Genomic DNA, 23265 nt, shown 5'->3' with positions numbered 1-23265 from the left:
ATTACCATGACGTATCAAATTATTGACCGGGAATGACCGACCTTGAGCGACCTGCAATCCAATTTCAACAACACGAAGTTCGAGTGTTCGACACAACCAATGGAGCCTTTTTAAAGGGATAGTCGAATGCAAAGAATGCACGAGAAATATGGAATCTGTGCCTCTGGAAGACTGTAATCCAAAGGAACCTCTATTCTATTTATTCAAACACAAAGATATCGACGGACTTCAGCTGCCTTTGAAAGGTTCAAGCAGGGTTAAGGTGAGTTAGACAAAGTATTGTAGGAATTTTCCTATTGATCTATATTAAAATTTACAATTTATGCAAGTCACGTACGAGAGCAGTTCAGGGTTTATCTATATGTCGGGATTTGTCATTATTGTCAGGTAACTACATAAGAAGGCCTCGTAAAACTCATCATGTCAACCCTGAATGGTTAAATACAATTTTTCCCCTTTCAACTTTTCTGAGTATTGAAAGCAGCGGTAGTTGATATAGGGGCAATAGGGCCCCATCCCAGACGCCAGACCTTCGTCAGCAGGGGTACTGGTTACAAGAGAGGTCCTTTGGACTAAAAGAAATTTTTTAAGCTTGGAGTTCAATGTGCCCAAGACAAATGATGCCCAAGTACAACAAGTTTATCCTGCTTAGTTATTGCTAAGAATTGCCATATATAGATAAATATTATTGGCATATATGACACTATTACTGCATGGCATCCTCCTGTTGGTGTCCAACAGTGCATGCTGGTTATAATGTATGAGAATGTTGATATATTAATGCATTCCATGTTTCCTTCCATTACTCAAGGCAGGAAAAAATAAATTTGTCGGATGAGGATTGCGGAAAGAATATATATAGTTTAAAACTTTATCCAACAATTTTCTGAATGCTACTGTTGAAAAATTGTTCCTTAACTTTTGTTTGTTAAATTTACTTGTGTTAATTCTTTTTCTATTTCAGTATATTAGCTTTAATGTATCAATCAACTATATTGCACTTGGGACAAATGCTGGAGGTATTCATATATTTCGAAGATCATCCCTAAGACATTACAGATTCCTAAATGCAAAAGTAAGCAATATACCTTGTTATATTGTATAAATATCCAGCATGGCATGAGTTGCTTGGTGGCAAAATTAAAGCATGGTTCATTGTCAGATAAATGATGTGGCAATTAAATGCTCCCTGATGATTGCAAACAACTTTAGAACTGCATTCAAATAGATTAAACAATTAATAGCCCATATAGAATTAAGACAGCTAGTCTATATATATGGTTTTGTTAGCAATGAAACCTTAGAGTTGTTTTTAAGCAGTTATCCAGGTTCTCAACTGACTGGGTAAATTAAACTGGCAGTTATTTCTTTGTTTGGTATTAGGTTACTTCCTGTTTAGATTTCTATAGAATTTACCAATTTGCAATTAGCCCATGCAAATTTCTATTATTATATTTAAATTCAAATTTATATTAAAGCTAGGCCTCATTCATAATACATGAATGTCCATAATTTCAATTTGATTGGGGGTGAAGAAAAAAACAAAACTGGAGAGTGTTAATTACCAGCAACTTAGACAGATGTTGTGTGTGTTGGATTTCTTTTAAATTTTGAGTCTGATTTCCATGAATTTGGGGTGCATCAAGCCATCAACAATAACATAGGATGTATCAGGTGACTCTCCAGTATTGTATTTTTGCAGTCATTAGAGCAACTAGAACCACTTTCTTTTTCCTTTATGTGAATAGCTTAGAAAACGACTGCATCTCTCGTAGCTACGTATATATTATTTTGCATGAAGTTTCTCATCACATATTAAGTGGTTTTTAAGCCTGTTTTCCATTAGGTATTACATAATTGGCGTAAGAGAAACCTAAAAGTGAATTCAGTAACGGCCACCAAATTTCAAGGATCTAGAGAGATCAAATCTCAAACATCAGTCCTGAAACGTACATATTTTTTGGACGTGCGTCCTTGATTGAGAAACAGCTAGCCCTTGCGAATAAATGAAACCCGGCGTAACAACAGTCAACAATGCTCAAATCTCCAACAATCATTATCTCTGAAGTGTGTCCGTGTAAAAAATCCTTATTTTAATGCATGCTCATACCTGAACAAGTAGAAACAATTCCTAAAATTAAGCATGCCATAAATATGCATTGTGCCTTTGTGGCGAAGTAGCTATACCGAATAAACAAAATAACAATTGCTGCATGTCGGCCCCATCGTCGAAACAATCTTGCCCGCGCCTAGTTAAATTAAGGCAGTGTTGCCAACTGTAATTTTGTAAAAATCCCAAGTAAGCGCCTGAAATATCCCGAGATTCCCCCTAATATCCCGAGATTCTAGTTTCGACCCCAGTCCTCAGCCTTGGCGCACCCTAGTACCCAGTCCGCTCAGTGTGCATTTATAAAGCGGCCGTACTTCTCTGCTTAAACGATTGTACAAATAGTCTTTATTGAGTGACTTTGAGTAAGTATTTTAAGTACAAGGGGACGAACCTTGGATTTTTAAAATGTTTATTTGTCAATTTAACGAAAACATCTTTTCCCAAATTCCAAACTTCCCTTTCCCAAAAATCCCTAAAAAAATCCCGAGATTACTATTTGAGAAATAAATCCCAAAAAAATCCCAACTGCTTCAAAAAATCCCGAGATCTCGGGATAAAATCCCGAACTTGGCAACACTGAATTAAGGTTTATAGACACAAATGTCACACAATAATGTCACACAGTTCGCTTCGTTAAACAAACCAGCTAATCAAACGTGCCTTTTGCGTTTGAGGTCATTATGAGAAATTTATTTTGAAGCGATTTTGCTGCGTAGCATTGACCTGAATTCAGTCAAAATAAAAAAGTTATGTGTAATGTTTTTCTCTTAACTTCTAGGTATTTCCACTACCTGACTCCAGCCGAATACTGGTAAGCTAGAAGTAGAAACACTTATTATGCCCAGCAATAATCTTTTTTCTTAATTTTTATCATATATGTTTCACTTTGCATTAAGCAAATTTATGTAGATTGTATTGAACGTATATGTAAATTGTACCTGTCTATATTGTTCATGTTTTCCTTATATTACGATATTCATTTGTTAGTTTATCAGCATAGGTTTTAAGAGACCATAATTTAACTTAGGAAAGCATAGGCAGCCCGGTCAATACGGGTACCGTATATATGCATGTGTTATTTACTGCATGACCAGATTGGATGTCCGTTTAGGGAAATACTTCCCGAGGTCTCAGATTGCAGGAAACTGAATTCGGACCGCAAGAAAAAAAAATAAACTATCTTATCTATCTATGGGGAAATAAAGGGTCTCGTATATTTTTATAGACAGCATAAAAGGGTTTTCACCCCCTAGAAGAATTTCCACCCCAACTGGAAAAATTTGCACGCCCCCATAGAAAACAAATCGTCAAAAATAATCGCCAAATTTCAAAAAAACAACAATGCTCTGATGGTGGCTAGGATTCTAAGAAATAATAATCTGAGGATATAATATTAACGGTAGATCAAAATTATGTTGTTTCTTCTTTACAAATTTGAACTTGTTGTATAGTAGAAGCAAAAGTATAAAAAGTTATACTCAAGCTTGCAGAGGCCAGTTGTATAAAAGACTAGTTTACTTTTAACTGTAGTTAAGAACAGAATTAGCCAATCAGAGTTGTGTATTTCTGAGTTAACTAGGATTTAACTATGCAAGATGTGGTAGTTAAAGAGTTTTATAATACAACATGCAGCCTCTGGTCGACTTTTTCCTGAAAGTCCAAAATATACATATGAACGAGTTTCAAAATCAACAAATGTTCGGGGGAGAGTACCTCGCATCTCCTTGAATTTTGAACACTTCCTTGAACAAAAAATATGAAAACCGTAAGAGTGTACCGAGAGAGTGTTTAAATTTTTTTCCGGGTGAAATTTCCCATTTACACTGCGCACAATTTTTGGTGCGGTACCAAAAAAATGGCTCATGAAATTTTAAACTGCGAAATATTTATCTAGTCATTAATTTCAACCTTACCAATTTTATCCGTTTACACTACCACTCTAGCAGTATGTTCAACTTTAATTTTGATACGGATAAAATTGAGAATTATTGAATTTGGACTACCCAAATAGATGGTCTTTGGACTTTCTTTCGGACTTTCATCCGCACCTAACCTAAAATTGTACGTAATGTTAATATAGGGCTTAAAATTTGTTTTTTTTTTCATTTGCCCAAACTTTGTGTATTTTTTAAGGATGTTGGTGTGACGAATGTTCTGTTTTCTGCCCAGGAGAAGTTTTTGGCGGCAGCATTAAGGTATTATTTTATTTCAGCACAATATTTGCAAGGCTTATTTATTATAGTACCGAAATTCACCAAAATTTGATAGAAGTCAAAACAGGAGTAAGACCCTCGCACCCCCCTAAATGTCAATGTGCACAAACCTACATAATCACTATTGCTAAGAAATCTATATGGTTGTAATATCATATTTTTCGTATAAGATGAACTAAAGGGCTATTCAGCGTTGCACAGTGCAATTTTTCATGCAACTCGCAATAAATTTCCACTTTTGAGAGATGTTATTACACTCCATGAACACTTGACACTTACATTTTGAAGATTCTTCACTAGTTTACATCTCTTAAAAGTAGAATTGCATTGCAAGTTGCAAGAAAAATTGCACTGTGTGACACGACCTTAATGAAGAAAAGTCTTTATTGAATTTAAATAGTTCTGGTCACGTTGCAGTTTGGGAATTGAACTTTGATAAAAGGGAAGCTTCTCAGGTAAAAGTTATAAATTTCTTAGATTTTTAGGAGAAAGATGGAACAAATAAGGTATGTCTATGTAGATGATCCTATTTGTTCGGTGGCATCGCCATTTTTTTTATTCGTTTTTTGTCAAATTGATTGTTTTTACGGTCAGTGAACATGACTACGCTACTTGATTTTCCTTTATTTAAAGTTTTAAGATGATTTGATCTAAAACATCGCCAGTTGTTTGCTCACTTGTCCTCTATCTTTATAATGCTGACAAAATTATGCAGATAATACAGTATAATGCCTACAGTTCGTAGAAACCAAACACTTGGTTGAAAGTATGCCGAATGCAACGGGCGAAGAAGATAGATACAGTAGTTATAAGAAAAACGTTGCTGAGCACAATCTGTACTCTGTGCCTACTGAAACGGGCCTAAGCTTAAACATTTACTTCAATTTTCAATTTATTTACTTGCGAAGAATGTAATGTCTTTAATGAATTGCCAATTGTGTTTTACTTTAGCTAATCAGGAAAACTGATGAACACAAAGGTTCTACGGTTACTAGTTTATGTTGGGATTTGTCCTCTACCAAACTATTTATTGGTGATAGCAAAGGATGTGTTTCTGGCCTTGAACACGGTACCGGAAAGGTTAGTTATATGGGCGAGCAAGGATTAGACCCAACTTATCTGAGATTATGACGTCACGAGGCGCCACAACAAAACTGAGTTATCACGCGCCTGGAGTTATTTGTCCACGTTCCTCTAACTACGTATTAGTATAAAGGGCGAAAATTTTTAATTTCAATTTAAAATTGAGTAAAAAAGTGTTTCGCATAAAAATAATAGAATTACTCAACATTTTCCAGTCACTATGGAAATGAAGGAAATGATAATTCAGTTCTGTCGAGGATATGGCTTCTGATTGGTTGACTCAGATCAGCTGGGTGTTACAGGACGATTTTTCAATTTGGTTTACCTGACTTGCAACGTCTCTTATACATCTCTCTGGTTATAGATTCGTCGTGTTCATACTATTATTAAGGAAGGACCAGCAATTGTGCAATTGGTAAGTATAAAGCTGGAAGTCACAAAACCGTTTGCTGCCTCAGACGAAATTAAATCTATATAATTTCAGGGGTTTTCTCATGGACTTTACGAAAAGAATGTATCATAAACACAACAATAATATTTGAAACATTACAAATGCGTCATTTATGCAATGAGCATATGTTTTGGCAACTGTGCAAGTAATGTTCAACCCAGTTCAACCTGGGATTTTGCCGCCGAAGCGTATTGGAAGCCTAAGTACTAGTTTAGCAACCATGTTGGTTAGAAATCTCGTAACTAAAGCCCGCGATTCTTCAGTCGAGGGGTCGCCAGCTCTGGTAACGAAATTGGTTGGTTAATATCCCCATGAGGGGCCATTACAAGCTTATATTATTATTACAAGCTTATATTATTATTACAAACTTATATAGCGCTTATAGCACATATAGATCTAAGCGCTTTAATTTTTTATGAAACCTTAAATTAGCTATGCTTTCCTACTTGATGTATTATTACGTTTTACAGGATTTTGCAGACGAGAAATTGCTGGTCTCGAATACCAAAAGATGTGTTTATTATTATCAAAGCAAGTACGTTTATTCTCATATTAATTATAAATGCATGAACTGAATACCAAAAGGTCTTCTCTTTCCTCCGAACACTGACCCACGTGCTAAATATTGTTTGACACGTGACCCCCTTTTTCTTCTCTAGTGAAAACCTTGTACAAATTGGTACAAAGGCACGGTACGTCCAAACATTTCGTAACATTTTCGCCGTTATGGTGTAGTTGCTGGCTACGTTTAAGAGTATTGATGAAACATATATCTGCAACAGGATTATTTATACATTAGATAGACTGGACTTGTCAAATCTTCTAGCCGTTTCTATGGACTAGTTAAAATACGAGCGGTTGTGAAATAATTAAATTAAGCTTAATTTATATTAGGGCATGTGTAACAAAAGTTATGAATACTAATTCACATATAATTCCAATAGGAAAACAAATGTTGGTAATAAAAGATACATGTTGACTATAAGAGAATATCAAACATGATTGAGTTTTTAAATATTCTTTTTATTAATTGTTTAGCGATGGCCCGTTTGGAGCATGCTTTCATTTTCGCTCGAGTGGAGACCAAGCTGTTGCATATTGTGCTAGACCAGGCGCAAGACTGTGGGAGGTTTGTTGATAAAAGAGACGTTCGTACAATTACCAGTGTCCAGTTTGCATCTTTAAATTTATCGATGAACCTGCCTCGTCCCCGTTAGTGTGAGTTAAGACGCGCGGTCATGGTCAGTAATAAAGGCAAATATTTAACATCTACTGGGACTTTGATTAGTGTGACGTCATAACGTGGGATATTATACACTTAATGTATGCTCCCGAGGGAAATAGTGAGTTTTGTTTTCCCAAGAGTCTGAATGTTTCCCGAGACGAGGTCGAGGGAAACATTGAGACTCGAGGGAAAACAAAACTCACTATTTCCCGAGGTAGTGTACATTAAGTGCTTTGTTATATAGGAACGAAAACATACATGTTACACAACAATTTCATTACAAAAAACACTTTGTTATGACAATATGCGGGCAACAATTTTTCACTTGTTTCCCTGGCGGGAAACATTGCATTTATTTAAATTCATGTGACTACGAATGAACCAATAACATTTAAAATACACAGCACCTATATAACAAGGCTATTTATCACATGTTATCCAGCTCATCTGACATAATGACGTCATGGTATGTCACAAAAAAATTGAGTTATCATGTGCTAGGAGGGATTCGCCGGATTTTTTTTCCAAAAGTTTAAAAGGTGTGAAAATTGAAAACTTTGTGCAAAAACGAAAGAATTACGTAAAAGTTTGAAGTATAAACGTTACACGAAAAGAAGGACACGATGACTCACGTTTTGTCGAGGTTCTGGCTTCTAATTGGATAATTCTTCTTTCTCGGATCAGCTGGATGACGTGTAGCGTCTTAAAAGGTCGTTTTCCAAGCATTGACGTCACCTGTTAGAGTGACTGTTTCTTTCATAGCCATTAGCCAATCAGTAGCTGTGAATCTTTTAAAAAATAACGATACCATTTTCCCAAGAAGAAAAATTTTAAATTCCTTGTAAAGGATACGTCGCAGTACTGTCGAAAGGAAAATATGTCATATAAGTACAAAATAACCGATTTGCATAACATTTTGGAACATATAATGTGATAAAGAAACTGAATTTCTTATGTTTCAGGTCGATAGTTCTGGTCAGGTATTGTCCACCCAGCAATACAAGAAATTCTTAGCAGTGCCCAGTACACCGTTCATAGGACATTTGTCTGGGTATGATATTGCTTAATTGATAAGCTTTATTCAGCTATTTTTTAAGTCCATACAAGTCTTTACAGATTTGAATATGTAATGTGAAAGTACCAAAATACCGCAGGTTCATATTTGTATTAACAGATGAATTATTGTACGACAAAGTTTTACCCCACCACAACCGACTTTGTTCAGTAGAATGATAGTAGATAGCACTATTTATAAGTTATACTCGGTAAGTTGGTGTCACTGTAAGTGTTCATTTCTTTGCAGTCTAAACGTGATAGCCACGTTATCGCTATTCTGCATTACATTGTTTCCATGTCAAGTAATAACTGTCAGCACACTCTCATATATGCCTTAAGCTGTCTTAAATGTCGTGGGCAATATCTGGTTATCTGAAATAAGTAAGGTTAATAGTAATGTTTTCGATAATATTTCTTATTTTAGGAAAGAAAAAAGCTTGGTCAACAATTGTGATACACCCAAATTTCGAAAACTTCTTGTCATACGGTATTATGCCTAATTTGATGTTGTTCACGCAAGTAAAATCTTAGCTCCCTCTAAGAGGTCGAACTTTTTACTTGCCAAATCGAATGCATATAAACTTAAACAAAGGCTTTAGTCGTGAGTGTCGTGAACATGTCAAGGTGGCTGATGTGATAGAATATTTCTATGTGCGTGCAGTCAACAATGGCCGTTTTGAATACAGAAATAAAGAATACAGAATACAAAATTAACATCCAAACTATTTCTCGTCGGTGAAAATGTTTTGTTCACGACAATTATGACTAAATGGAAACCATGCAGGCCATAGGAATTATTTCAGAAAAGAATATTTCGACGTATCACTGATTTCGACAAAAGTTAATAGAAGTTGATAAAATTTTACGGCGCCCCCCCCCCCTGTCCTCCAGCCCCATACCCTACGCCTATAGAGTGTGGTATCAAGCATACAGAGTAATAGTCCGGCAACTTTTGATTTAGGCAATTAGAAGAAAAAGTGCATACTAAATTTAGTAAAATTACCAAGTTTGGCTGCAAAATATGTAAATTACGGAAAATATAGCCATGCGAAGTTAGCAATTTTGTATACTTTTTTAATATGGCTGGAAGTGTGTAGCTAAATTAGTATACTAAAACGCTTCCGGCCGTAGTAAAAAGTATACAAAATTGGCCACTTTACATAGCTATATTTTCCGTAATACTTAAGTTCATTCCGTAAGACATTTTGCGGCCAAACTTGGCAATTATGCTAATTTCGATATGCTCTTTTTAGCTGTGGTGATTTATTTCCTTCCTGTTACCTAGATCATAAGTTAGTTTATTATCCATTATAGTCCCTCGGTATTTTGTACATGTCGTTTGGTAGCCAGGACTTCGGGCTATGACTTGGACTTTATTTACATATCAGACGAAAAGAAATCCAAGAGCTCCGACTAGCATATTGTAGTATACCGTATTTAGGTTGTTACTTAATGTGTTTCTTTTTTTTCTTCATGTAGAGATGCGTATCTGATGACATGGACAAACGAGACCATCATCATCATTGACCCGATTCTTGGAAAGTTGATTCTTTGGAATAGTCAAGTAGAAAGTATGTCTGTTTTATGAGAGCCTGTTATTTTCCTGTGAAATACCATAGATGCATGTTCTATACGTTAATGAACGAAAAATCTCAGAGTACGATATAGGTATAGCGACAGTGTTTGTGAGATTGATCGTAGAAGTTTTACATTTCTGGCTAATTGTTAAACTTTTTTTTTTGCGCCAATTTTAATTGTTCTAATTCGGCTCCTAGGCAAGAATGTTAAAAGCTAAATAAAAGCAATTTGCTCCGAAACATTGTAAGATTCCCAAAAGCTTTGAAACGAGAGTCAAACGGAAAAATACTTCATTTAATTAAAATTGATTTGTTTTGTTTTCGCACAATACGCTTCTAGTTCATAAACTTATATAAAGCCGGTTTTCCACCAGCGATATTTTTCCGCGCGAATCGACATTTTGCTTTTGTCTCAGAGCTCATAACTGCAACCATCTGGAACGATAAAGGATTTCAAAATGAATATTATAGAGGGGCAATCGCACCTTGTGTCGTGCAATCTCGGTATAAAATCAAACTTGTTATCAAATTTTCGTATCCAACTTTTGAAATCATGAAACTATCACGCGTTTGATTTTATAACAAATTGCTTTCCACCATGTGCAATGACCATTAATGGTGAGCTACTAAATATCTAGTGTTTGCCCAGTGTTTGCCTCATGAAATATTTTCAAACTATAAATATTCTATTCACGAAACAGATATTGAAGATATATGGTGTAATCGTCAAGATATGTTTGTGTTTCAAACTGGTGGTTCTCTGACTCGTTTCTCACTCATCCCTCCCAAGGAATGTGCAGCCAAGTTATTTGTTATGGGGGAATGGTTACAGTGCTCCAAGGTATATATACTTGTTGAAATGTTATGGTTTTATGCACGCACATCCAAGGGGTGGTATTTTAAATTGTCATACAATGCATGCTTATAGCTTTGACGGTAGCAATGCCTGTGTATTTTATGTTTTCGTTCCCAAATCGTTAAAACGGTTAGACTAATGCATGAAGTCGCTTAAGTCATGTTACTTAGAATTCCGCAAGATGGACAATTTTTTGGCTCCAATATTGTATAACAATGAGATCAATAACAATGGCACCATCGAGGTTAAATTGGTTTACAGCAACTTAGGCCTGGATTCAAAAAGCTCGCTCACATCCATACTCGTGCATTGAATGTGACATTCCGTTATTGTTTGTCAGCAATGCGAAGGTGCTTGCTTAATCAATGGAAAGATTCGAAGTGAATCAAGCTCTTATTCAAAATACCGTCATTGATGTGATTGAGATCTTTAGAATACAGGCGATAAACTCCTTTTCATGAAAAAGGGAACTTTTCATATACTACCCTAGGTTCTTATATCCTGCAAGTCACAAATCATTCCTGTTGCTGCGAGAGACCAGGTGCCAGAGTTTGTTGTACGACGAGCGAGAGAAATGCTTAACGATGACCTGCAACATGAGGTATTTATGAATAACTCAGTTCAGAAAACTCTGTTCAAAACTTCCCTGGGAATTATTAACGTTGCGTTTTTTTTATACACCATGCATGTACATCAATTATGAAAACTTCTCTCTGATTCACAAATTTTGTTTCATCTCCCAACTATACCCAGGTATTGCGCTGCAGATTTCGACAATACATGAATTTACCCATGACCATGCAATAAACCAAACTATAAAATAGATATAAATTAGCTTTTTAAACATTCTTGACCAAAAAGTATATCCAGAAACTAGGCGACACGTAGACTTTCTTTGCTTCGATTTAAATTGTGAAAACACATTTTTTCTATTCAAACTAATTGAAACTTTGTTCTACTCAGGAAATTGTTGGTGAGCTAACAGAACTCGAACAAAATTTGGAACGTCTTCCAGTTGATTCAGCAGGCGAAGTTAGTGAAATCCTCGGAGCTGCATCATTCGACGATTCCGAATCTCACAGCATTGCAAGTGACTTCACGAGCAATGCCGACAGCGACAGTGTAATGGACAGTTCTTTGGACGCGGGTATGGGAGACACTAACAAAACTGACAAGAAAGAAAAATTAACAGTAAAGCTAAAAAATGCTTTCAAAGATCAGCTGAAGGAGTTCTCACTGGACACGGTGTTGTTAGCTGGTGCACACGCTGCCGGTCATATGAATCTGACGAATGCATTCGCCTTTGGTGCTGGCGGAAATGTCAAGGTTTTTAATTATAATTGATCATTTTATTTTATTTAACGGACATTGAGCTTGTTATATTCCACAGAGTAGACCAGAATGGTTTAATAGCGAGATTCATATTTGACTTCCACTATAACGCTACCTCTCGCTGATCTATTACGCTAGTGATTGGTTAATCTAATAGCAGTCTTGCATTTGATTGGTTGATGTTCCCAGCTATCGTCCATGTTCCCTCAAAGCACTCTTGATTGGTTAATCTGATAGAGTTATCGCATTTGATTGGTTGTTGTTCCCTCACAGCACGTGGATTGGCTAACATGCTATAGTTATCGAATTTGATTGGTTCGTGTCCCCTCAATGGTAGCGTTAAAGTAGTAATCGAAGTCGAATCTGAACCCGGCTAATCTTTTTTGTGCTATGAATAGAAAATGAATTAAAAACTAGATTTCAAAGGGTATGGCAATGAAAGTTATCCTTGTCTCATGTGAAGGAACGTTAATTTAACCACGTCAACTGCACGACCTGCCTAAACCAGAGGAGGTATATTAAGAGTGTGGCTTGCGCGGTTGTTTCTTACTGCTATTTCGTATATTACTTTTAGCCTTTCAGTCCTTCTTGGGACGTGAAGAATGCAAGGTATAATACAAGATCGCCATCAGATAGTGAAGGGTTTCCTGAAGATACGTCCAATGATGAAGCTGCATCTTCACCATCTCATGCCAGGAATGAGAATGTTGGCTCGATGGATGACGTTGAGTCGGATACGGAAGAAAGGTTTGAAAATAATTATTTCTCATCTTCACGAATTATGATGAAACACTGTCGATTGCACTAACATGTTTAAAATCCTTCCCTCTTCACTGCGCTTTCGGGAAAACATATAGCTAAATATTTAGCCTAATTTGTAAACAATCATTGAAAAATTAGTTGCATGAAGACACAAGTTACACTTACAAATCTCACAGCATATTTGGCCAAGCCGTATTGTTTTATATTGATTTGTTGTCATACAAACTACGCTGATTATATACGCTCTGCTTTATCAGGAAATACCAAGTATTTACATTAAATTCTATATATATTTAGACTAAAATTTTAAAACACATACATACAGTTTTGTCATTTTGTCATAGAAAAGCTCCAGTGGTGTATAAAGAACTGAGAAAAAAGAAAATGAAAATTCATACTGTTGGTGAGTAATGTTAGAATACCACCATGAACGTCTGCATTTTTACAGCCTGCCTCTGGTATTTTAACTATTGTCCTCCACTCGAATCTAATCCTAAAACGTCTTTTTTAAAGATTTTTCTATTTTCATCTATATTCGTCACAGATATTGTGAGTCCATTGCAACCCACAGATTTGATCAAAATGGAGAAGTCAAGTAAGTGTAGCTGCATTCGTGTATTTTACTATCGGGCTTACTGTAAAGTCGTTAACGCGCGCGGCTTAATTGGCCATTTCCCAATCGAGCCGGGTACTGGGTCTAGTCGCGAACCGCAAAGCATCTATGGACTGTTTGGAGGGACAGGAAATATAAGTCTGAAATCATTTGTCCCTCCAAACAGTCCATAGATGCTTGCGGCTCGCGACTAAACCCAGTACCCTGCTCGATTGGGAAATGGCTAATTGTCCTGCTTAATGATATAATTTATGTTTTGTTTTTTAATCACCTTGCTTATTTATTTGCGAAAATCAATAACGTGTTTAATCCAATCCAAACTCATTGTGTTTATTTAATTTTCCTGAAGCGGACATATGTATATATTATAGCTAATTATATTATTATATAATGCATATAGATATTTGTTGTATATTTTCCAGAGGAATTGTATAAAGATGATTTTGAAAAGAATGCTGATCTTTCAAAAACACCTGACAGCCAGGTAATTTTTTTAGTTTAAAACTATACTCAAGATCTTAATACTATATAGCTATTTCGTTATTTTGTCAGGTCAAATTAGATAAGATTATTGACTATATAAATTATCGTCTCGTGCATTCTCGTCACAAAGACAGTTCAGTTTGAATTCGTGTTATTTTCTGAAGGGCCTTTTAAAAACAACTTTCCTAAGAATAAAAGAGCTTAGAGCTAGATTAAACAATTTTTATGTTAGCTATAGCTGTCCCAGAGAATATTAGAGAATATTTGCTATAATAACGTTTTCGCTAATCTCGCGTGCATCGTACTTTAGGGTACTTTTCAAAGAAATTAACCCTCTTTGGAGACACACATTATATACGATATATATGTATTTTAGGTAACTGAGAAGATAAAACAAGGTTCTCTCGACTCATCTTTGAGCTCTAATGATAGCATCCCTGGAAGAGAATCGAATATTCTTTCGCGCTCAGTCGCAGCGAAGCAAGAAGTGGTACAAAAAGCACGTAAATTTTTGAAGCGGTTATCTCCAGAAGACAAAGACTTGGGACAAGAAGAACAAACAACGGCGATTAGTAACAAAGGATCTAAGGGAATGTCAACGAATATTACGTCACCTCTTGAGGTGAAATCGTTAGTGATAATTTCTCGCGAGACAAGGTTAGATTTTATAGGGTTGCTTTTAACTTCTTAATCGCGATAGGTTATTGGCCACATGTCACGTGTGTTGGAGTAGTTTTTTATTAGAAATGACACAGGAACAAGTTCATTTGCTTCCGGTATAATGTCGAACTTAAGGCCCTGTTACACTTGCAATGCAAGCCTCGCCGTGCAAGCAGCTAAAAATATTTGCTGGTTTTAATAAACACGGCTAGAATAAGCTTATATCTAAATCTCAGTCTTTGCATGCGACCAATATTTTATCGTTCATGCAAAATATGTATTTTCTTAATAGAAAAAAGATCCGTGAAACTCAAAAACTTTACGATCCGAAGGCTCTAAAATCAATCCTAGGCGATTGGATTGCGTACTTGGAGAAAGCGAACAGTGCAGTTGAATTAGTTTACCCCAGAAATAAAGACACAAGAGACTATTATGTGACGGATGTTGGAAAAGTTCTTTCCCCGTCTACCAAAGTTGATCTTACAAGATTCTTGAATCCTAAAGATACAGCTATTGTTGCAGAACTCACGATGATGTGTTTTAAGATGGATATATTTTCATCAAGTGGTACGAATGATTGTAACTTCGACGAAGAAATAACGAAGGAAGATTTATTAACTTGTGATCATTGCAAACAGAAACAAAACAATGTCGTTTTCACTGGTGAGACCGTTGCACCGGACGATGAACGGCCTCTGGTCGAGGCTTTAGCACGCGATCGTGCGAAGACAAAATTCCTTTGTGTCAATTTTCAACTCTTGGATTTCCAAACGTTGAAAGGACGTGTAATATCGGAGTGCCTCAAATACAGGGATTTGCTGAATGATCTTTTGCGTTGTCTGGACGGTAATATATGCCGTAAATAATTATATAACTTTCTATTACAATGTACAGTTATTGCACGGTCATGTGCGTGACCAATTAGTGAGTGTGAAATCTATAAAGTTGGTCTGTATATTTCGTACAGAATTATAGCTTTATGAGACTTAACGGGAGATCATACCTCATAACGTTCCAGGAATTTCTATAATCGCCACTGAATTTCATTTGTGTCCGCAGCATTTTCACCATATATAAAGATATTTATAAAGGCCATTGCTCATTGCGATTACGTGTGATGTGTCGTTTCTGTACTCATGCATGTATATGTCCCAATTTAGAGAGGCAAATCATTATTTAGAGAAGCATGCATGCATATTCATTGCATGTATAAATCACGTTTAAATATCTTTTAACTATATAGCTTTTAGTTCAGAAATTTCCATTTGCATTTTTAAGATTTCACTGAACGAGATGCTGTCGATGATGCCATAGATATCGGTGATACAAAAGTCGCGTTACAGCTGATAAAAGACAAAGCGGAAAACTATCAAAAAAGACTACCACGACATGTGTTTAGGTAAGAAGCGGTGAGTTTTCCTGCTCGCTCGTAGTATCGTAAAACGCCTGTGGAGGGAGTAGTTCTAAATATGTAACTAGATAATACTTTCCTCAATAAAAAGTTATAGTTTTGAACAAGTTTTAGCTCGGAAATATGGTCTATATTTTTTCAATACACTTCAAATGATAATAGAATGAAAATGGAATGATGATCATGTTTTATTTGACCCAATTCGCAACCGCGTACAATTCTTTTGAATTTGAAAAACCTTTTTATGAAAATTCAATAAGGATGTAGAAAAAAGCATTCGTTTTCGTTATAATTCTTATCTTTCTTATATGAACATTAGCAAATGAACCATAATTGAACAAGGAGGAATTTCGTTTTAGACCAATCAGCAGCGTTGTTTACATTTTCAGTAACCCAATCAGAATGCATAATTTTGCAGAATTAAGGCATTCTGATTGCCTAAAAAATGTAAACAAATTTGTCGATTAGTTTAAAACAAAATTTCTCCTTATTTTCTCATCAGTACATTCTCTTCAGTGCTGCGTACTTTAGCCTTTTCAGTCTCAAAGAACTTGTAGCTACCATCTCTTCATTTCCGTAGATTGTACTACTTGGTTCCACGAGACGTGGCAAAGCTGGGTGCAGAGATCTATCCATATCTTCATCCGTGGGAAATCGTTCTTCTTTGTTTGTCAACGTCAGCTAACTTGTACAGTAATTGCAGTGATTTTCTTATTTATGTCACCCATCTTATTCAAAATCATGCAAAGAAAAGTGAAAATAAGTAAGTGTTTATAATTGCAAATTATAGTTAATTTCACGCATACTGTTGGCAGGAGAATTAAGCTCTCATTGCTGGATCAATTAGAAAACTTCCATGAATATATATATATATATATATATATATATATATATATATATATATATATATATATATATATATATATATATATTATATTGATTTTTTAAATCTTGTAATCATTGCTGTTTCAACCATTTCATTACTGATAATATATATATTATATTGATTTTTTAAATCTTGTAATCATTGCTGTTTCAACCATTTCATTACTGATATCACAGTATTAAGGTGGCTCCATACAGTTTCTTGAAATGGTTAAATGCATATAATGTTGAACTGGGAAATTAAGCGAAATGAGAGGATATACCTCATTAAGCTTCATTATCATTGTTTGAAATGCATTCGACGCGACCAAAACGCGACGTATAACCTAGGCCTTAATTTTATGTCCATCTTCACATTTCACAATTGTGTTACAAAAATCGTTTATAAGATATTTGTTATTGCTAAAATAGATTTGATGTGTTAAATGAAATGGTTCGTTCAGAAGAATTTATGATACTTGTTTATCACTCTGCTCTTATACTGGATGATTTAAGTGACAGTGATGTGCGATGCCATTGTCGTTGGCCAAGGTAAGCTATAAGCTTTTTCAAGCGCAAATCCTTATATTTCTTGATCACGTTTGTGTATGTTCGTAATTTCGGAAAATGTGTTATCGAGAATTTTCAGCGTCTATTACCTTCCGGCCATTACCTCGTGGACATGCATTTTCCGTAAAGGCGGCTTTCTATTTTTACACTAGGCTGAATTTTTCGATCGAATGAAATCCAATCTTTTGAAATGATTTTCTTTCAATTGTGACCGGTCAAAGGATTCCTCTACGGTCGAATTCTCAGAAACGAAAAGAAAATCAGCCTAGTGGAAAACTGACCTAAGGGCCTGCGATCCATAGGAGATGAGAAAAGGAAAAATTTTTAACAAAAACGGGGGGGGAACGATGCTCAAAGACAAATGTAATTTATTTTGTCATCATTTAAGATGTCTACACAGAAGTATTAGGTAAAAATAGTTCAATATTTCTTTGCTAATACGAATTCATGCATTTCTTGTTTGTTGTGAGTGCAAATGCATTCCTTATGCCGTAATTTAATAACCTCGCTTGCTTGATTTTTACTGAGAAATAGCGGACTTCGGTCTTTTTTTTACAATTTAAATGAGAAGTTATATATATAATATTTTTAAAATCTATAGACCTGGTTCCCATCAGACATCGTTTCAATATGAAGAACTGATGATAGACATCATAAAGAATTTTGATTCGAAAAACGACACCGCAGCTTTAAAAAGATTGCTCAAAATTTCTTATAACCACGGGTATGCCCATTCTTTCACTTGTTATTTTGATATTACAGTTAGATTGTTGTATATGTCTGCATGCCGTTCGGTGTATTATAATATAATAGTTATGCCATGCAGATTTTGAATTATTCAATTTTTTCATGCAATTATACACGGAGTTGTAATTGTAAAACGTTTTTTATTAAAGTTTCTAAAACGTTCATATATATACGTATATAGAAAATCATCCAAGTGGATTTTTCAAAATGGCGGCGAGTTGTTTTACATTATTTTGACGAAAATATTGTAATTAAAAGCACATAAGAATTGAAAAAAATTAGGCCTAAAATTATTTCGAGCTAAAAAAACTATGTACGTTGTGAAACGCTTTTTGACTTTATTTTGCGAAAACATTGTTCTATATTTAAATCGCCATAAAACTGTCAAGATAACGAATAAATGTTAAATAGTAATGCATATTCTTCAGATATTGGCAAGGATGCATAAAACTCCTCGTGATCCTTGGGCTCCGAATAGACGCCTTAAAACTGTCTCTTCAACTTGGGGATATTTCTTTGCTGAATAGTATTCAGATTTGGGGTATGTTTATGTTATTTCTGAATGATAGTTAAAAGGTTTTGGTTTTTAGCCTGTCCTTGAATTCTTGAATTCTCAGTCAGTAGCATAAGAGTTGTAATTGTTCCATAACTATTCTACTTTGGTTTTCAACAGGTTGGCTTCCACAATCACCAGCGGAATGGAAGTTTGGGTTACAATATTTAGCCAGATTTTTAGTAAAGCTTTCTAGTAATTTGAATGAAAATAACGAAATATCGGCACTTGGAGAAAGTGAAAAAACTAAACTTCTCTTGGGAGACGATTCCAACGAAGGCATGTCTAAAGATGTACCGTTTTATAACGAAATTGAGCACATGAACAATTGTGAAGACGGATTTTTAGAAGAAACACCTGGCGGGAATTTGGACAATTTGACACCACATACTTGTATCAAGTCCCTAATGTCAGCAGAACACCGGAGTTTGTATATTGACATGAAGTCTTATGTGCTTCTTATGTTGAAAAAACTTGGAGCACAACAGACATTAAAAATTATTTCTGATACGCAACTTCAAAACGTTTTCATGATGCAAGAGTTTTATTACAAGTGCATTCTTAGCTCTCAATTGGAAAATCATCAAAGGTTGGTCGAGCTATATCTATTGTTATATATTTTTCTTCTGTATCTGATTTGGGACATATAAAACATTGTTAATTTGCCTCATATATTAATTTCGACTTTTAAGGCCTGTTTCAAAATTCAAACGTACGTCATGCTTCTCATTTGCTTGCTTATGAGAACAAGACGTTTAAAACAGGCGATATTCAAGATTATAAAATTTCTTTTTTCTCTATCAACGGACATAAATGCAAAACAACATGTGGTAAACAATGACAACCTAGTTGAATCATTCCTCAGCACTCGGGTCTTTATTACGCTATTCTAGTCGTGCACGACAAATAACTGAGATATGCCTGCATTTATTATAGCCAATTATCTCATCGCATTTTACGTGAAGTTAATGACCACGTGTGGTCCTCCAAATCTGCTGCCTTAGTTCCAGAGGTATGTACTGTGTCTTGCTGATTAGACGGACCGGAAACAGCATTTTTAATACTAGAAATAATAAGAAAAAATGCAGTCTCGTTGGTGTAAATTGCAAGAAGCATTATCAACGAAACATATATCAGCCAAACAAATAACGAAGAAACAATTACAGTCTATACCAATTCGAGATACAGAAATTTTATTTCAGTCTATCCAATTGGCCATTCCGAAGTTGTGGTAGTGGATTTGTACTAGTGAGGCCGACATGGCATTAAGGGACTACTTTTGGGACGTAAACAAAAGGTACGTCCCAAAAACAGCCCCATGACGCATTGTCAATATTATTACCAGCTCTTTACTGCAACTTCGGAATGGCTAATAGACCTTTCATATAATGACGTCAAACGCGGAAAGTCTGATGTTACACGAAATTTGATTGGCTCCACAAAACTATCGAGCCAATCAAACTTCGTGTAACAGCATACTTTCCGCGTTTGACGTCATTATGAAAAAGGTCTATTCGATAAATATTTTACATTATTGAATGACGTTGAACATGATATGAAAAATGACCTGACTGATGCTTGTCCCAGTATCAACTGGAGCCGAAGGTTGAGTTTGATAACAACAATAATTTGTTTTATTTATTTAAAAGAATGAGCATTGCAACTTGTACACATTCCCGATCCTTTCGACGTTGATGTCTTTGTGTGACGTCATAACGTAGCATAGGATACTGTAAGCACACCAAGTACTTTGGGCACACGATTATAATACCGCATCGTGGTAAATATTTCCAAATAAAAAAAATTCTTGCCGAAAGCGGTAATATTCAACGACCGAGCTGTAATTAAGGAATACTTAATGGTTTTCCGTGTAGGATAGTGTAGGATAGTATAGAATAGTGTAGCATAGTGTAGGATAGTGTAGGATAGTGTAGGATAGTATAGAATAGTGTAGCATAGTGTAGGATAGTAATCATTGCACGCAGGATGTTGCGAGAGTTTCGGAAAGCGTAAAAATTCGAGCAACATCCCAAGTGCAAGGAAAACCATTCAGTATTTGCTTTATATAAAATTCCCACACGAAGGCATTTAAAAAATCCGTGCATGATTCTCTCGTTCCTACACGGGCATCGACCAATCAAATTGCGTCCACAAATACGTCTTCAGATTATCTCAAGCAATATTGCATCTCCGTTCGCAGATTCATTTTATGAAAGAGTTGGAAGTTTTAAACAACACGAAAGAAGTAAGTTATGACTAATGTTATAGAATGAGAAAATCGAATGCGTACGGTGAATTTTCACAAACTTTTGGCAATTTTTGGCAATAAAATAACAAACTAAGCAATGTATTTCGTCTTTAGTTCAAACCTTTTGTACACAAGAATTTTATTAATATAAAGATTCGCATTTTGAATGTGAATTTTCATTTATATTAATTGTGATAAATATCCCTAAATCATTTTTATTTACTAGGAATTGTTCAGTGGAAAGCAACCAGTGAAATATTGCCGCAAATTTGAAGATGCTTCTGGTATGGAACCATGTCTCACGTTTATGCTTATTAGAGTGCATAAATTTCCTCAAACTTCAAACCTCTACCATGCACACAATGAATTTCACTACAGCCTGCATGATTGCTGATTTAAATTTGCTGAAAAAAAATGGAAGCTATATTCTTTTTTCTAATTTTTCAGCTTGCAACTGGGGAACTAACTTGCCGTTGGCTGAGTAAGTATTGAATCCAACAATCAGTAAAACTCTTGAAATGTCCAACGTTTTAGCAAATATGATATAACAATTGTCTGAAAAAAACTTTTTGACATTTCGACCTCCATCTCGTCAGAAAGATCGAAACGTCGTGGAGACGAAGACGCTGTAACGCTGACTCCCGGTTTGATTGCAATATTCAACTTTAGTTGTTTCGTCTCTTGAATTTGTGGCAGACATGCAATATTCATATCGACCTATGAAACGGACCAATTTCAGCTGCTATTTCATTTCATTTTATTGAATACAAGGTTTGATGTATGAGCATGCATGGTGATCTGGAAGGTTTTAGAGCTGCATGCTTTGTCGCCTTACCATTTTAAATTCTAAATCTTCTTCTCTGCGATTGCATCTAATTAAAATAAATTTTAATTTGTGCGTTGAATTTTAAAAAGACTTGTTTGGTTACCTCATGCACCCTTCGTTAAATCTTGTGTAAACGAGCTCATGTGAAAAGCCTCTATAAGTGTTAATCTTTTGTAAACGGGTTGATACACCCACCTATATAGGAACAAGCTTTGCTTGATGATTGGATAATGATAAAATTGAAACGTAATGAACTAAAGAAATTGATTTCTAAAAGAACGAATCATAAACACTGTTCACTATTTTTACAAAAAGCCAATCAAAACTCGATCGTATTAGGTAGATACTTTTGTGTCGTATAAAACATGTTGTACATATTTTTTATACTTTTCTATTTCACTGTTAACATCAGATCATCCTGTGTCGTATGTCCTTTGCCTCTGTGTGAAAAATTACCTGGTAATACTGAAGGTGTCATTATTTTCCCATGTGGTGCGTATATTTAAGATTTCTATGTTGCTTCAAACTCTCGCAGTCCAGTTTATGTATAGAAATTTTGCTGATACCTTTTTTTGTATACTTTGGTATCCCCGTGTTGGATCATTTGAATTCAAGCTACAAACAATATATTACGTTGCAATTTTAGTATGTTTCACTTATTGCCTTTGATTTTTTGCTTTTAGGTCACCTGTATCACAAAGAATGCAGTTCAGAAAATTATTGCTTGGCTTGTTTCCACAATGAGGTTCAGATACCTTGCGCGGATGCGCAAACGGGTGCTACTGCTGCGGTCTTCTTTTAATTAATTCTGCTTTCTAATTGATGTTGAAATGATATTGTTTTTCTTTTAAAAAACGAGGAACAGCCTTTCGGATTACCTTTTTCTCTTGCAACGAAACATGCAATGCAAAGAAGGCAGAGGTAGCTTTTTTAGGGCTGTTTTCCACTAGCTGAATTTTTCGATCGAATGAAATATTTCGTTCATTTTTCTTTTCAATTGCGAGAAGTCGGCTGAAGCGGACTACCTTGACCGGTGACAGTTAGAAAATTAAGAGAAAAATTTCTGTGCATGAATACGCCAATGAGTGAAAGTGCACGAAAGTTGTGAAAGTGCACGAAACTTCGGAGATTACATCCGATACTTGAATGACCAATTTTGAACTTGAAGGGCCAGTTTGTTGTTCATATTCCCTCGCTAACGATTTTCTAAAAAAGACCTGGTGCAGTACAAAAAGAATTTTCCATTTTCTTCTCTTAGTACTTCCTGAAATTACCTTGGCTTTGATGCTATGCACATCGTCGCTTCTTTTTTGGGTTTATAACCAGACACCAGTGAGCCATGGATAGATGCTTTTTCCAAATATATTGATATCGTCGCTCTCTTATCTTTGACCTTCATTTCTAGTAGTACGCGCGTGCTGATTGGTCGAAAAGCGTATTTCTATAACTGTACAGAAACACGGGAGTTTTCCCGCCGAACTTTACAAGCGAAGTAATGTAATGAGAATTTGTAATTGATCGAATTATAATATTTGTACAAAATCTTTTTATTGAGTTATGTTATAAAATAAATCTTTTCTATATAGTTATAGAAACACTTGTGGGAGTTTGGGAGAACTCGAAAT

The 23265-nt window shown here is 35.4% G+C and overlaps 1 protein-coding gene across 1 annotated transcript; it reads left to right on the top strand.

Annotated features, from left to right (window-relative positions):
- The first annotated feature begins 51 nt into the window (after positions 1-51).
- On the top strand, positions 52-23159 carry LOC114527357 (Hermansky-Pudlak syndrome 5 protein-like). The gene is made up of 34 exons (XM_028548991.1): positions 52-262; positions 965-1075; positions 2889-2921; positions 4244-4305; positions 4724-4778; positions 5275-5403; positions 5771-5821; positions 6328-6392; positions 6517-6549; positions 6896-6986; positions 8045-8133; positions 8563-8625; positions 9618-9709; positions 10417-10556; positions 11062-11172; positions 11535-11897; positions 12478-12650; positions 13010-13068; positions 13210-13260; positions 13701-13762; positions 14138-14418; positions 14714-15267; positions 15700-15820; positions 16413-16595; positions 17129-17248; positions 17868-17990; positions 18442-18554; positions 18687-19155; positions 19503-19578; positions 20767-20811; positions 21041-21098; positions 21262-21295; positions 22053-22132; positions 22324-23159. The coding sequence occupies exons 1-34, from the start codon at positions 149-151 to the stop codon at positions 22440-22442; spliced, it is 4323 nt and encodes a 1440-aa protein (XP_028404792.1). The 5' UTR covers positions 52-148; the 3' UTR covers positions 22443-23159.
- The last annotated feature ends 106 nt before the right edge of the window (positions 23160-23265 follow it).

This window comes from Dendronephthya gigantea, unplaced genomic scaffold (assembly GCF_004324835.1).
Source record: "Dendronephthya gigantea isolate DGI-Jeju-01 unplaced genomic scaffold, DenGig_1.0 000044F, whole genome shotgun sequence".
In the NCBI taxonomy this organism is placed as follows: Eukaryota; Metazoa; Cnidaria; class Anthozoa; order Malacalcyonacea; family Nephtheidae; genus Dendronephthya; species Dendronephthya gigantea.
The sequence above is the reverse complement of the archived record's forward strand: the minus strand, read 5'-3'. Positions and strand labels throughout refer to the sequence as shown.